The sequence below is a fragment of the Mus caroli genome, unplaced genomic scaffold (genome assembly GCF_978045245.1).
Source record: "Mus caroli unplaced genomic scaffold, Mus_caroli_1 scaffold_8, whole genome shotgun sequence".
NCBI classification, from domain to species: domain Eukaryota; kingdom Metazoa; phylum Chordata; class Mammalia; order Rodentia; family Muridae; genus Mus; species Mus caroli.
The window spans coordinates 105,446,730-105,464,461 of record NW_028227263.1 but is presented as its reverse complement, the minus strand read 5'-3'; the positions used below and the strand labels follow the sequence as shown (position 1 = coordinate 105,464,461).

General features: G+C 34.9%; 1 protein-coding gene across 1 annotated transcript in view; it reads right to left on the bottom strand.

Moving 5' to 3' along the window:
* LOC110288903 (vomeronasal type-2 receptor 116-like) overlaps nucleotides 1-7,247 on the bottom strand; it is a 43,272-nt gene extending 36,025 nt beyond the window's left edge. The window contains 1 exon segment of the mRNA XM_085841840.1: nucleotides 7,039-7,247. Coding sequence (XP_085697966.1) covers nucleotides 7,039-7,247 — 209 coding nt within the window.
* Between the last annotated feature and the right edge of the window lie 10,485 nt (nucleotides 7,248-17,732).

Genomic DNA, 17,732 nt, shown 5'->3' with positions numbered 1-17,732 from the left:
AGAGGAAATGAGGACTGGAGTCACATTAAGAAAGTCAAATACTATACATCTTTCATACTCTTCATCTAGAATATATATCATGAAGACACAAGATTTGATCCCGTAGGATTTGATGGAATGACTTCGTTGCTGAGGGCACTACATACCTGATTCAGAAAACATGGAGAAATTATGCAGTTACTCACCTACTTTCTTTCTCCTAGCTACATTTCATAGTGCTATAGTGCTGTAAGATGCTGTGCCTGCTACCAAGGAAAATAAAATAATCATCATTCTCACCAATCTGTCAACCATGAGGAATATAGTAATGACTGGGTTTATCTGATAGTCCATTTGGTACTAAAATGAACACACATGTTACAGGTGGATCCAATCTCTGAATGATTTAATATAACATTCACTCCATAGAATAGAAAACATGCATTGCACTATAAAAATGGCAAGATTCTTTGATAAGGTTAAGTCAAAAATGCACAGGGCTAACTTAATACTGTTATTATGCTAAAGTACAAAATCAGTCACTAGTGACTTATTGATGTACCCATCAATTAGTGCATCCATCAACCCTCCTCATAAATTCTTTTTACAATAAATGACAAAATACATAAACCTCAGACTGATCATGGTACAGAAAATAATAGACTATAAAGTGCTAATTCATAAATGGGTTAGATTTTATACCTCTTTCAACAAGGCTGAGCAATCATGGCAGAAAAGAAGTGTGAAGATTAAAGACCAGAGCTTATGGATGACTGAAAGGAAACATTACTTTCAGTGCACATGAGTTGCACATTTGAACCCAGCATCATTATGAAAGCACATAGAAGACCATGTATGCTCAAACAAGACAAAATATCACCATGGGGGGGGATATAGGCATGAAAAGTCACCCTGAGCCAAGATACTATTGAGATTTGATAGTAACTGGATTTGATATTCAATTTTTTCATTTTAGTGACTCTTAGGAATTCAAACACACTCAAAGCAAATTTCCAGTGACAATAGTACTTATAGAACACAAAATGTACTTGACTCAAAAAAATAAAAGTAAAAGAAACAAGTTAATTTGGTAAGAGTATAAGTGTCAAAAGAGAAGAAATGGGAGAATGGAGAGGTGTGGGAAAATATGGTTAAATGTTTTGTGTGAAACCAGTAAAGAATTAAATGCTTTTTAGGGCAAAAATAGAATTTAAAAAGTATGTCTAATGGATGAACATTTCGTCAGAATTGTAAGAAACACGAAATATATATATATATATATATATATATATATATATATATAATTTTTGTCAGTGTATAGTTTTAAATGCATACATATATAAATATGATGTGTATCATTTTGTCAATTTTATACATGTAAGCAAAGGCTTACAAACACATTTTCCAATGCAATCACTATTACATATTTCATAATAAAACAGCATGATCCAGCTTATCAACATAAAACAATGATAAAGAAATAGGGTCATTATTTCCAAGATTTATCTTAAATTCATATTTTGAGAAAAGACAGTATTTTATAAATATGTACCATTCATATAAAATAATTAAAACTGTTTTAATGCAACACACTTTTACTTGATACCTTATCTTTTATTCATTCAATGACTTTAAAATCTCAATTATATATAAACATTAACTTTAATATATTTAAGGTATTTATGTATTCATGAACATATGCAATATCTTTTCATTTATTATAATGACCAGATTTACTTTTCATTTTTGCCCCTTTTTTCTTTTTTATCACCATATTACTACCCATCAAAATCCATGCTCATTGGCTCTTTGTCTCTGTCTCTTTCTTTTTCATATATGCGTGTTTGTGTGTTAAGAAAACAAGCAGAAAAATTGTTAAAGGATTTGAACAGTTATTTTAAAAAACAGGAAACCTGTATTTGATGGTACACACCATTAATACCACTGCCCAAGAAACAACAGCAGATAGACCTCTAATTTCAAAGCTAGTTGGTGTACATAGAGAGTTTCCATACAGGCAGGGTTACACAAATACACACACACACAAAAAAAAAAAAACCAACAAAAACCAACCAACCAAACAAAAAAAACCAGGTCTCAAGGAATTAAAGAAAGAAGAAAGACACAGGGAAAGGGGGGGGGGAGGAGATGTTTCACGGAGAATAGTAGTACATGCCTTCATTCCCAGGACTCAGGAGGCATAGGAACACAGATCTCTGCTAGCCTGGTCTACAAAGTAAGTTTTAGGAATGCTAGAGTTATATGAGTTAGTGAAACTCTGTTTGAAATGAAAATAGAAATAGAAAAGCAGTGAAATAACATATGAAAGATCCTCCCATCCACCTAAATCCCCATACACTACACTCTTTAAAGTTAAACATAATGTTTCTGTTAGAGTTATTATTTTGGATGAAACACCATGACCAAAATCAAACTAAGAAGGAAAAGATTATTTATTTTCTTTATTATGATAACTATATTGTTGTGATGAAACACCATGAACAAAAGCAAGATGGGGAGGAAAAGATTTATTAGCTGAATATCTTCACATAACAATCCATCACTGAAAGACATCTGGACATATATAAAACTAGGCTAAAATGTAGGCAGGAGATGATATAGAGGTCACCACTGACTTGATCTTAATGTATTTTTTAGCCGGCTTCCTTATAGAATTCATGATTACCAGCCTGAATGGCTTCACCCACAATGGGCTGAGCAATAACACTACAGGATTTCCTACAACCCACTACTAAGGGGTTTAATTTTCTTAACTGATGTTCTGACTTTTAGATGATGTTAGCATGTCTCAAGTTGATACAAAACATTACAGCATATTGAGTTTACACATCTTCATTGTTGTTCATTATTGGAAGAAGTCAGGAGAGGTACTCAAGTAGGGCAGGACCTTGCACACAGGAGCTGATCCACTGGTCATGCAGCAATACTTTTTATTGGATAGCTCACTGTGGCTTGCTCAGTCTGCTTTTCTATGGAAACCAAGAACACAGTTGCAGAAGTGGAATACAACCCAATGGAATGGACACTCCCACATCAATGAATGATTAAGAAAATACACTACAACCCTGCCTATTCCCTGTTCTTATTGAGGCAGTTACTCCATAGAGTCTTCCTCCTATAATGATGCTAGGTTGTGTCAAGTTGACATAAAACTAAACATTCACACCAAGAAATATGAGATAAAAGTTTCTACAACTGTTTTAGAGAATATTAAAATAAAACCAGATACACTGAAAAGTATAGAGGAAAAAGATGAGAAGAGCCTTGAACACATAGGCAGAGGTGAAATTTTCCTGAACAGAACACCAATGGCTTATGCTCTAAGATGAGGAATAAAAAATCTGACCTCAAAAATTGCAGTTTCTGTAATGGTAAAGACACAGTTAATATGACAAAACAGCAATCAACAGATTGGGAAAAGATCTTTCCCAATCCTACAGCCGATAGAGGGCTAATATCCAATATTCACAAAAACACAAGAAGTGAGACTCCTGAGAATCAAATAACTCTATTAAAAATAGGGTAAAATGCTAAACAATTTTCAACTGAGGAATATCGAATGACCTAAAGGATTGTTCAATATCTTTAATCATCAGGGCAATACAAATCAAAACAACCCTGAGATTCCACTTTGAACCAATCAGAATGGCTAAGATAAAAAACTCAGGTGACAGAAGATGCTTGCAAGGATGTGGATAAGAAGAAACACTCTTCATTTGCTGGTGTGATTGAAGGCTGGTACAACCACTCTGGAAATCAGTTGAGCAATTCCTCAGAATATTGGTCAGTGTACTTACTACCTGAACACCCAGCTATACCATTCCAGGGTATATACCCAGAAGATGCTTCAACATGTAATACAGACACATGCTCTACTATATTTATATCAGCCTTTTTTATAATAGCTAGAAGCTGGAAAGAATCCAGATGCTCTTCAAAATAGGAATGGGTACAGAAACATGGTACATTTCTACAGTGGAGGACTACTCAGCTATTAATAATTATTTATGAAATTCTTAGGCAAATGGATAGAACTAGAAAGTATCATCTTTACTGAAGTAACCCAGTCACAAAAGAACACAGATGGTATACACTCACTGATAATTGGATATTAACCCAAAAGCTCCAAACAATTCATGGATACAATTCATGGATCACATGAAGTTCAAGAAGACAGAAGACCAACGTATGGGTGCTTTGGTCCTTCTTAGAAGGAAAACAAAATACTCACAGGAGCAAATATGGAGATAAAGTGTAGAGTAGACACTGAAGGAAAGGCCATCCAGAGACTTTCCCGCCTGGGGATTCATCCCATATACTGTTACCAAACACGGACAGTATTGTAGATGCCAAGAAGTGCATGCTGACAGGAGCCCAATATAGCTGTCTCCTTAGTGGCCCTTCTAGATCGTCACAAATACAGAGAAAGATGCTCACAACCAACCATTAAACTGAGTGTGGGGTCCCCAATAGAGAACTTAGAAAAAGGACCTCAGGAGTGGAAGGGGTTTGCAACTCCATAGGAAGAAAAACAATGTCAACCAAGCAATCCTCCAGAACTCTCAAGGACTAAGTCTTTAACCAAGGAGTTACACCTGGCTCTAGCTATATATGTAGCAGATGATGGTTTTATAAGGCATCGATGGGAGGAGAATCCTAAGAATGCTCGTTAAATGCCCTAGTGTAGGGGAATTAAGGGTGGGGAGGTCAGTGTGTGTAGGTGAGTAGAGGAACACCCTCATAGAAGCAAGGGGAGGGAGAATGAAACAGGGGCTTTACAGGAGCAGGGCATCAGGAAAGGGAATCAGGAAATATAAGTAAAGAAATATCCAATAAAAATAGAAAATAAATTGGTAATAATAGTTTACTAAAGATATAAGTTAATGAATACTCAAAAAATAATATTAAATGAGTGTTTATTTACAAGACTCTTATTAGCATAATGATACTAACAGAACATGCAGAAAAATATGAAAATGAGTTCAGAATTCTGAGAAATTTCTTGTATTATTTCTACATGTTTAAATCATCAGATAATTTATATTGAAAATTAGAGAATAATTCATGAATTATTACTTATTTAATTAGAGTAGATAAAGTTAAAACATAAGAATGGCCACTGATTTCTTAATCTCTTAATTTAAATGAAAATTATCCTACTAGATATATATATATATATTTCTAGATATTTTCTACATCTAATTCTGTAATCTTTATCTATTTTTGCAAGTGATAGTTTGAGGTAAATGCTAGAAAAATCTCCACAGTATTGCCAATGACTGCTCTCAACACTCACATAAGGAAAGCATGATAAAATCTCTTAAAACAGAGTGGGGCACATGCATGAAGAGCTGTTTGTGTTTCCAGCTATGCTGGAAATTACCTTTGTATATCAAAGCTTCTTTATTAATTGTCCAGAGAAAAAGGGAGCTAGAAAACACAAACCAACTGCCATTTAGAGAATAAAGTTTAGATGACAAAAATCACTGAAAATAATAATGTGCACACCACAGTTGGGCTTCCAAAGAAATGAACACCTCCCTAATGTATGATAGACCTCCATGAAAAGATTTAGGGTTACTCAATGGCCAATGTGACTGTGTCTGAAGGAAAGATCACAGGGCTGCAATTCATGGAAATAAAGTCTTCAATTATAAGTCCACAGGCAATAGTTGAGAAATATGCACAGGATAAAGATATATTTAGGTGTAGAACTATTTTCACTGTTAAAACACAGAAGGATAAAATGGACAAAGCAGTCTTGGCTCACTTTTAGACACCAGAGCAATGTCCTAGAAAACTTGTAGCAGCTCCATTTTTCTTTCCCTTTAATAGGGAAAAATAATGTAAGTGTATGCAGAAAAATATAACTGTGTATTGTATAAGACAAGATTGTTAATATTTTATAGTGAAAATACATCTTTCCAGTAATGAGCTTCTTTGATTTTTCCTTTTGACTATATAAATATAGACTATAAAAATGAACGAGTTTTTCCTTCTGAACATATTTGTCTACTGTCTTTGAATTTCTACTAAACACTACACCAATGATTTAACAATTACACAGCGATGTGACACTAAGCTCAATTCACATTCACAAGTATGTTTTCTTTCTTTCTTCTTATCCATTTTCTTCCTACTGATTTTCTCATTGTTCACAGACATTTACAAGGTCAATTTTCTACTTCATAGTCTTTTACCATTGATCCATAGAGATCCATAGAGATTCCGGATATATACCTCAGATAAGCACAATCTATCTCCTCTATATAGAGAAAGATCTTTATTCTTGTGATTACTAAGAAATCAGACTTATCTGATTCTATTTCTTAATACTGCAAGTTTAAGAAAAGTTTAAAAATGCCCTTAAGTGGCCATCCTCCAAGATAGTGTATTTTGGAGCAGGTGTACATAAAGGATGAAAAACACTAGAAACATGTGGAAAGCAGATACAATTTTTACATCTGTTTGAGAATTAAAAACTTTAGACAAAACAACAAAAACAAAACAATTAAATGAAAAAAGAAATAAAACAGAAAAAGCCATTTCTAAAGCAGAAAGTGCTCACAAAATTTAATGGTGACATTCCTCTTCTGAAATCAGCTGTTTATAAAAAAAAGTAATTACTTGTCACTCTAGCAATATTCTATGCACTCAGTTGTCTCTCCACTCAGTTACCTCATCTTTTCCCTCAAGAACATATCTGGACGTCAATAAAACCCAGAAGTTCAAAGTAATTCTTAAACTTAATACATATCCATACTCTGAAATCATAACACTGAAAATATTCAAATTATATGGTGATCCATGCATGACAAACGAACGATTATGGATATTAAATAACAACAGGGAAAGAAAAGGAATAAGATCAAAATTATCACTTTTGCTTTTAAGGAGGAAAAGAAGTACACAAGAAAATATACTTGAAGGGATTTTTGAATGGAAAAATAGGATTTTGAAAAATAAATGTGAGTCTTATTCCTTATATCTAATAAGTCATAAGAATTCTGAATTCTTATATTAAATAATAGTACTTACTGTACATGATAGTCTTGAAAACTGTATGGCATATATTTATCAGGAACTTTGTTTCCTGTGTAATAAATATGAAGAGGGAAAAATGCACCAATTGTCACATCTCCTTCATGGTAAAAAAATTCGCTGTTTATTACATAGCATTCATTGTCAGTAAAAGCACACACACAAATTGGAATATACAGGAAGCCAAAGGTTAAAATACAGAACATCCTAATAACATATATATCTGCCCATCCAAAAGACAGATGGAGACATAGTCAATGATGCACAGTAGGTATATATGTTCACATGTTTGTGAACATTTTGTGCTTCTGATTGTTAATGAGTGCAGTTTTCACAGTAATTACCCACAAGTTCTTCAGGACACTTCCTCCACTGTCAATGAGAGTTTTAGAACTCTTTCTTCCCTTAGGCTCTGCATCTGAGGCCCTGTGTTCTGCTCAAAAACAAATCAGGAAATGTGTTTGGGATCTTCTCCTCTAGCCAGTGGCACCATGATTTCAGCCAAGAGGACAGCAGTATGTAAAGTATCAACTTCCTCATTGGGCTGTTTTGGCCAAGTTTGAAACTTTTAGTAAAGAATTTTGGCTGAGGAAATCATGCTACCCCCAGAGATTGCAATAGTAGATGAATTGGAAGAAGACCTGAAAATGTCCATGCTCATCATGCACAGGATAAATCAGTGGGTCAAGCTATCACAAACAAAAGACAAGTTTTGGCTTTTACTCTTCCTATTTACTATTTCTTGTCTCAGAATTTTCTTCTGCAATACATTTTTTATTTGCAGAAATATATGATGTCTGAACCCAACACAACCAGTTTCCTTCTTACTTTGGAAATGCCAATAGTTCTGCTGCATTTCTCATTTCCAAATTATCTACTTAATTTTAATAAAAAAATAAAAACCAAGTCATCTGTTTATTTTCTGATTGGAACTTCTCTATCCTCATTATTTTCTTTAATCCAAGATTAATCTTTGAGTAAAGATGTCATTGTGATAAATTCCTTCATCTAGAGCAATATGTTCACTTACTGCTAACTATGCTTTGAAACATTAAGGAATTTCTCATTTATATAAAATGTAAATTTAAAGTCACCACAGTAGGACCTGTCACCTAAGATACTGAGGGAAATTATTTTGAGTCGGGTTTTATATTTAGATACCAGGAGTTTAGGACAGTGAATGTACTATATATTTTGATATTGTAAAGAACGTATGCTCCCCCAGTAAGTTGACTTACCTACACAATAACGGGAGAATAGAGTAAACAAAATTTCAAATGAAGCAAAAATTAAAAGCACAACCATAAAAATGTAAACTTGTCTCACTGTGGATTGTTGTGACTATCTTTGCTTTAGATTAACAATATGCAATGAGTACATAGTAGATAGAACTTGTCTATTATAAGGCTGATGGCTATAAACAGGCACAGGGAACCCTTCTTTTCAGTAAGTCACATTTCAGTGCAATCATGTGCAATAGAGTAAGCCTTTGTGCCACTCAATACAAATATGCTCTTCCCTTTGGAACTGAGTACTTAAATGGTAGAAAATGAAGTACATTGATGAATTCTTCAACAGGATTCTTTGGTGGAAGATAACCATAATATTTAAACACATGGGATTGAGGAATTGTCCTGGTAGCAGGACTAGGCATGTATAAAACCTTTTTTTTTATTATTATTTTGGCATATTCTGACAAAAACCATTGTTACAATGTCTGAAATGAGTGACTATTTAAATGTAATCTCATCGCTATTGACATAGACATCATAATCCAAGAAGAATAAAAAACTGTTGTCTCAAGTAGTTAAGGATAAACATTTAAAAAAATGAGTTTGTAAGCAGATGATATTGTCTGTGAAGAATGTGTTCATGTGCTAACTTTGAAAGTGCAACTGTGCAGCTCTGATCTTATATCCTCATCTCTAGCAAGAACATAGTATGTTGATACTATGCTTACTCTCATATCTATGAATTTCTGAGTTATGAAAGTAAATTTAAAGTTTTAAATTTATACTTCATCTAAACCTGTATTCCTCTAGGTTGCATTTAAAAGCTCATAAAATGCCATGTCTTGTAGATATTCCAACCACTACATGTAGAGAATCTGTCGGAACCAAAAATGACAGTGTCAGAGAGAGATCTAAGAGGCCTCACTAGCATTCTTTAGCTGCTCTATCCATATTTCATAGACAAAACTACTTCTAACTACCAGGGGAAATTTTTTGAAGATTCTTTTTTCTTTTTTGTTTTTTCCTTCATTTTTTTTGTTTGTTTAGGATTAGCATCAACTGTGGTAAAGATTGTTCCTTTATTAGCTATATAAAGCAAAACAAAGCAAAAAATGACACGTAATAAATAAAGCATTATTTTTTTTTAGTCTTGTGAGTTAAAGAGCGATCTGTGGAACAGCAGGCTTCAACCAAGATTGGCTGCATCTGCATCATCTGCATCACCTGCATTTATCTGTTCATATCTATCTATCTATCTATCTATCTATCTATCTATCTATCTATCTATCCATCCATCCCTCTAAAATCTACCTATTTTGTTCTAATTTTAATAATATGCTGACTTGAAGAACAATGGCTCCCATATGCTTACATATTTGACTGTTTGGTCCCTAGTTGGTAGAACTGTTTGAGAAGGATTTCAAAGTTTGGCATTCTTGGTAGAGATGTGTCACTGAGGCAGGCTTTGAGGTTTCAAATGCTTCCAAACATCCCAGAGTAGTCTTTATCTTCTGATTGAACTCAACTCTTCCTGCCACCATGTCTTCTGCTCAACTATTATGAATTCTAACCCTTTAGAACTGTAAGAGGAATTAAACATATTCTTTTATAAATTGCCATGGCTTTAGTGTTTTATCACATAAATAGAAAAGTAACTAAAGAGTAACTAATAATATACATACACATACCCACTATGGATGAAACCCTTTTTTCTTCGTACACTTTCTTGTAGATATGAGCAAAATATATTGAATTAGAAAGTGTTTTATAGGGATAAGATATTTTCCCATGGAAAGTAATTTGCATAACATTTTACTTCTACGTAGTTACATAATTTGAGAGATGTAGGTATGAAGACCTAAACATTTAAAAAAAAATATATGGGAACTTTAATTTCATTATCTTCTGGCATTATTAGTAATTGTATATGTTAAAGCACACACAAAAATATAAATGTACATTTATATTGATTGATTTCATGGATTACTTATAGCAATTTTGTATTTGCATTTAATCTTAGTTTTACATGTGACACTACATGGGGACATTTAACTTTGGATTTCTGGAACCATAAACACAAATCTCTCTTTTTTGTTAAAACTCAGTGTGTGATCTTAAGGAATTTGCAACAGAAAACAGACCAATGCACAGGATATTAGGTAATTCACAGAACCTAGAGTACCAAAGCAGATTTGGCTGCATACCAGAGGAAATATAAGAATATCAGAGAGACTGGTATGACCAATCCAGCAGTGATCTTGTACACACCCCATCCTCCCATTAATACCTAGCAGTATACTAAAAAAGACTCAAAGGTAGTTTCCTGCTCATGCCAAGCAAATCAGACTACTTTTTTCTTACTTTCCAATCTTGGGCCAAATGATCTATTTGACAGTTTCTTAAGTTCCATACAAAATCCTATTTACAATAGGATCTAAAAATGTCTTCAGCTTTTCAGCATCTGTGTTGAAGAAATCCATGCTATAAGGCAAATAGAATGACTTTTTGAAGAGATGAATTTTGATTCTTCAGGTGAGAAGTGATCAGTTAATACAAATGAGAATAATGAAAGGAAAACCTCTGATAAGAAACTGCAAACTAGTTCTGTGGTGTGTGTGTGTGTGTGTGTGTGTGTGTGTGTGTGTGTGTGTGTGTGGACTTCAAACAAATCCCATTCCATTTGTTCTATTGGATGGGAATGTGGATCACAGTTGTGGGTACATACTATTTTCCAAGGAGCTTTCCAACATTTGGGTAAATTCAAATGAGCAGAGTGACCTGTTTGCTTGGAAATTGAGCTTTGTGGTATATGGAACTTTAATTATAAAGATTCTTTTTTCTATCTATTGAAAGGATGAGGCTTAAGCCATGAAAAAGAAGATCTGAATTAAGGTGGTATCCTTAAATATAAGACACAGTAAATCAAGGCCACAACACTATTGAGGAAGCTGTGGCACAGCACTTAAAGCTGCTAGCTGCTCTTTCAGAAGTGTTGGGATCTATTTCCAGCACTGAAATTGTAGCTGACAACTATTGCTATCACCAGTTCTAGGGAATCAAAAGTCTATTTCTGGTATTTAAAGACTACAGGCTTGCATAAATTTCACAAACTTACATGTGCACATAATGTCAATGCCACAAAATCAAAATAGTAAACTGTTTAAATCTTCCCAAGACTGTTTTGAATTGCCCCTTTCTGAACAATGTAAATGCTTCTAATGAAATATCAAAGGTGATTTGGGAAAAAAATTCCCCCTCAAAAAACCCCAACTCAACATGTGTAAATTCCAATGCAGAAATGATATCACCATGTTTTAACTAAAAATAACAAATTTTGAAGACATGAAAAACTAAAGTAACAATTAACTTCCACAACTTAAAAATCCCATGGGAATGAGAGAAGGAGAATAGTTGGAAGAAATTACAAGGAGTTCAAATTAGTGACTGTATATATAGTTAAAGTACTTGAGGAACACAAATTCAAGGACAATTAAATAGGAAAGTCAAACTCTGATATGAAAATAGAGTGTGAATTTTTCAAAAAAAAAAAAAAAAAGCAAAAGTAAAATTATTCTGGTAGGGAAAGCCAAATAAAGCAAATAAAATCCTCAGTGTAATACCATTCTAACAACATCAATGTTGCAAACAGAAAGTAGAGGATAGAAGATCAAGTAAGGGTGACCGGCATCACTCAGCAATAGGCATCAAGAAACTCAAAACTGTGTATGAAGGGAGCATGATAGTGTTTGGGGATACCAAGAAAGACCGAATCTTGGAATTAAGATCAGGGAAATAGGAGAAGAAAACATTGACAAAAACTGAAAAAATGTCTCCAGTAAAGGTATAGATTAATATTGGAAATACCAGAGTTACATTGGCACAGGGGGAAATTAACAAACCTAAAAGAAGAAAGGCACATGAGCAGAGTCACAACTCTAACAAATTTATAACAGGAAGCAACAGTTGCTTTTCCTTAATATCTCTTAATATCAGTGAACTCAATTCCCCAATATAAAGACATAGACTAACAGACTGGTTACATAAAAAGGACCCAACATTTTTTTGCTGCATACAGGAAACCCACCTCAGTGACAAAGAAAGACACTTACTCAGAATAAAATACTAGAAAACATTTTTTCAAGCAAATGGTCCCCAAAAGAAGCTGGAGTAGCCATTCTCATATAAAAAAAAATCGACAATCAACCAAAAGTTATCAAAAAAGACAAGGAGGGACACTTCATACTCTTCAAAGGTAAAATCTACCAAGGTGAACTTTCAATTCTGAATGTCTATGCTCCAAATGCAAGGACATCCACATTCGTTAAAGTAACTTTACTAAAGCTCAAAGCACACATCATTCCATGACATGAAATAATAGTGGGAGACTTCAAAACCACACTCTCATCAATGGACGGATCATTGGAAAAAAAGATAAACAGAGACACCATGAAACTAACAGAAGTATTGACACAAATGGATTTAAACAGATATCTATGCAATATTTTATCCTAAAACAAAAAGATAGCACCTTTTTTTAGCACCTCATCATACTTTCTCCAGATTTGACCATATAATTGGTCATAAAACAGGCCTCAACAGATACAAAAATATTATCATTATCCAATACATCCTATCAGATCACCATGGACTAAGGCTGATCTTCAACAACAACATAAATAATAAAAAGCCCTCATACACGTGGAAGATGAACAACACTCTACTCAATGATAACTTTGTCAAGGTAGAAATAAAGAAAGAAATTAAAGACTTTATAGAGCTTAATCAAAATGAAGCCATAATATACCCCAATTTATGGGACACAATGAAAACAGTCCAAAGAAGAAAATCACTACCTCTGAGTGCCTCCAAAAAGAAACTGGAGAGAGCATACACTAGCAGCTTGACAGCACACCTGAAAGCTCTAGAACAAAAAGAAGCAAATTCACCCAAGAGAGGTAAATGGCAGGAAATAATTAAACTAAGGGCTGAAATCAACCAAGTGGAAACAAAAAGAACTATACAACGAATCAACCAAACCAGGAGTTGGTTCTTTGAGAAAATCAAGAAAATAGATAAGGGGATGGTGAGATGGTTCAGTGGTTAAGAGCACCTGACTGCTCTTCCGAAGGTCTGGAGTTCAAATCCCAGCAACCACATGGTGGCTCACAACCATCCGTAACGAGATCTGACTCCCTCTTCTGGAGTGTCTGAAGACAGCTACAGTGTACTTACATATAATAAATAAATAAATCTTTAAAAAAAAAGAAAATAGATAAGGCCTATCCAGACAAACTTGAGAGCACAGGGATAGTGTCCTAATTAACAAACACAGAAATGAATAGGGAGACATAACAACAGAATCTGAGGAAATCCAAGAAATCATCAGATCCTACTACAAAAGCCTATACTCAACAAAACTGTACAACCTGGATGAAATGGACAATTTTCTAGACAGATATAAGTTACTAAAGTTAAATCAGGATCAGATTAAAATTCTAAACAGCCCCATTTCCCCTAAAGAAATAGAAGTGGTCAATAACCGCCTCCCAACCAAAAAACAAAACAAAACAAAACAAAAAAACAAAACAAACAAAAAACCAAAACAGCAAAAAACAAAACAAAACAAACAAACAAAACAAAACAAAACAAAACAAAACAAAAACATGACCAGATGGGTTTAGTGCAGAATTCTATCAGACCTTCAAAGAAGACCTAATTCCAGTACTCATCAAAATAATCCACAAAATAATAAGAGAAGATACTCCCCCCACACCAATTCATTCTATGAAGTCACAATTACTTTGATACCTGAAACACACAAAATCCCAACAAAGAAAGAGACCTTCAGACCAACTTCCCTTATGAATATTGATGCAAAAATACTCAATAAAATTTTTGAAAACTGAATCAAAAATATATCAAAACCATCATCCATCATGATCAAGTAGCATTCATCCCAGGGATTCAGGGATGGTTCAACATACAGAAATCCATCAATGTAATCCACTATATAAAGAACTTCAAACAAATAAATAAACAAACAAACAAAAAAACCCCACATGATCATCTCACTAATGCTGAGAAAGTTTTTGACAAAATCTAACCCATCTTCATGATAAGTCTTGGAAAGGTCAGGAATTCAAAGCTCATCCATAAACATAGTGAAAGCAATATACATCAAACCAGTAGCTATCATCAAACTAAATGGAAAGAAATTTGAAGCAATCCCACTAAAATCAGGGACTAGATAAAGATGCCCACTCTCTCCCTACCTATTCAATATAGTACTTGAAGTCCTACCAGAGCAATTAGACCAAAAAATGTTTGATAAAAGGAATACAAATTGGAAAGTAAAAATGTCTAAATATCACTATTTTAAGTTTATATGATAGTATACAAAAGTGGCCCCAAAATACCCCTCAAAGAACTCCTAACGCTGATAAACAAGTTCAGTGTGGTAGATGGATATAATATTAACACAAAGAAATCAGTGGCCTTTAATACACAAAGGATAAACAGTTGGAGAAATTTGGGAAACACCGCCCTTCACAATAGTCACAAATAATATAAAATAAATAGGTGTGACTATAACTAAGCAAGTGAATGATCTGTATGTTAAGAACTTCAAGTATCTGAAGAAAGAAATCAAAAAAAAAAAAAGATCTAAGAAGGTGAAAAGATCTCCCATACTTATGGATTGGCAGTATTAATAACATAAAAATGACTATCTGGCCTATAGCAATCTACATATACAATGTAATTCCCACTAAAATTCCAACTCAATTCTTCGCTGAGTGAGAAAGGGCAATTTGCAAATTCACCTGGGATAAAGAAAAACCTAGGATAGCGAAAACTCATCTCAACAATAAAAGAAATTATTGTGGAATCACCATCCCTGACCTCAGTTGGTACTAAAGATCAATTGTGATAAAAACTGCATAGTACTGGTAGAGTGACAGACAGGTAGATCTATGGAATAGAATTGAAGGACCAGAAATTAACCTAAACACCTATGGTTACTTGATCTTTGACAAAGGAGCTAAAACTATTCACAGGGAAAAAAACTGCATTTTTAGCAAATGGTGATGGTTCCACAGGCACTTAGCATGTAGAAGAAGGTGAATTGATCCTTTTTTATCTCCTTGTATAAAGACAAATTTTAAGTGGATCAAGGAACTCCACATAAAACCAGAGACACTGAAATTTATAGAGGAGAATGTGGGGAAGAGCCTTGAAGAATGGGCACAGAGGGACAATTCCTCAACAGAGTACCTATGGTTTGTGCTGTAAGATCAAGAATCAACAAATAGTATCTCATAAAATTGCAAAGCTTCTGTAAGCCAAGGGACACTGTCAATAAGACAAAAAAGGCAACCATGTGATTGGGAAAAGATCTTCACCAATCCTGAATCTGATAGGGGGCAAATATCCAATATATACAATGAACACAAGAAGTTACTCTCAAGAAAATCAAATAACCCTATTAAAATAGGTACAAAGCTAAACAAAGAATTCTCAAGTGAGGAATATCGAATGGCTCAGAAGCACCTAAAATAATGTTCAACATTCTTAATTAGGGAAATGCAAATCAAAACAACCCTGAGATTCTACCTCACACCACTCAGAATGGCTAAGGTCTGTGACTCAGGTGACAGCAGATGCTGGCAAGGATATGGAGAAATAGGAACACTCCTCCATTGCAGGTGGGACTGCAAGCTGGTACAAATACTCTGGCAATCAATTTGGAGGTTCTTCAGAAAATTGGACATAAAACTACAGGAAAATTCAGCAAAACCACTCCTGTGTGTATATCCAAAAGATGCTCCAACTTGTAATGTGTACACATGCTCCACTATCTTCATAGCAGTCTTATTATAACAGCCAGAAGCTGGAAAGAACTCAGATGCCCCTCAACAAAGGAATTGATACAGAAAATGTCATACATGTACACAATGGAGTACTAAACAGCTATTAAAAACAATGAGTTCATGAAATTCTTAGACGAATTGATGGATCTGGAGGATATCATCCTAAATGTGGTAACCAAATCACAAAGGAACACACATGATATGCACTTGCTGATAAGTGGATATTAGCCCAGAAGCTTACAATACCCAAGATACAATTTGAATACTTGAAACTCAAGAAGAATGAAGATCAAAGTGTGGATGCTGTGATCCTTCTTAGAAGGTTGATCGAAATACTCATGGAAGGAGTTACAGAGACAAAATTCAGAGTAGAGACTGAATAAATGACCATTCAGAGACTGCCCCCCCCCCCCTGGAGGGAGGAAGCTACCTGTATACAACCACCAAACCCAGCAAGCACTTTTGGATGCCAACAAGATCTTGCTGACAACAGCCTGATATAGCTCTCTCCTGAGAGGCTCTGCCAGAGCCTGACAAATACAGAGGTAGATGCTTAGCCATTGATTGTATGGAGCACAGGGTCCCCAATGAAGGAGCCAAAGAAAGCACCCAAGGAGATGAAGGGGTTTACAGACCCTAGGAGAAACAACAATATGAATTAACCAGTATCCCCATAGTTCCCTAGGTCTAAACCACCAATCAAAGAAAACACATGGTAGGATTCAAGGCCCTAGCTGCGTATGTAGCATAGGATGGTCTAGTCATTCATCAATTTGAGGAAAGGCCCTTGGTCCTGTGAAGGCTCTATTCCCTAGTTGGGGGAATGGCAAGGCCAAAAATTGGGAAGAGGTGTGTTGGTGAGCAGGAGGGGGGGGATATGGAGTTTTCAGAGGGGAAACGAGGAAAGGGAATAACATTTGAAATGAAAATAAAGAAAATTTCTAATAAAATACAGTACAGATTTGTATTTGTAAAATAAAAAAAATCTCAGGTGATAACAGATGTCCCCACAGAACTGCTGCAGTCTGACTCTCAGGCACCACAGACACTACTGTGAACTGCAGAAGAACTGGTTCTGGGGTCTCTGCGCCTCACAGATGCCAGGGACAACAGGTTCTCATTCTTGGGCATCCCAGATGTTGCTGTATGTTGTGGGAAAGCTGAGAACAAACCCGAGTCACCAATGGAGGAGTTAGAGAAAGGACTGAAGGAGCTGAAAGGTTTTGCAACCCAGAGGAAAAGTAACAATATCAGCCAACCACAGCTCAGTTCCCAGGAACTAAACCAGCAACCAAAGTATACACATGGAGAGACCCATGGCTTGAATCACATATATAGCAGAAAATGGCCTTGTTGGACATGAGTGTGAGGAGAGGCCCTTCGTCCTGTGAAGGCTTGATGCCTCAATGTAGGGGAATGCCAGGAGAGGGAAGCAGGAGTTGGTGGACGGGTGGGGGAACAAGCTCATAGAAGCAGTTGCAGGGAGGATGGGATAAGGGGTTTCCAAAGAGAAAATAGGAAAAAGGGGATAACATTTGAAATGTAAATAAATAAAATATCCAGTAAAAAGATTCTGCATATACTAATTAAT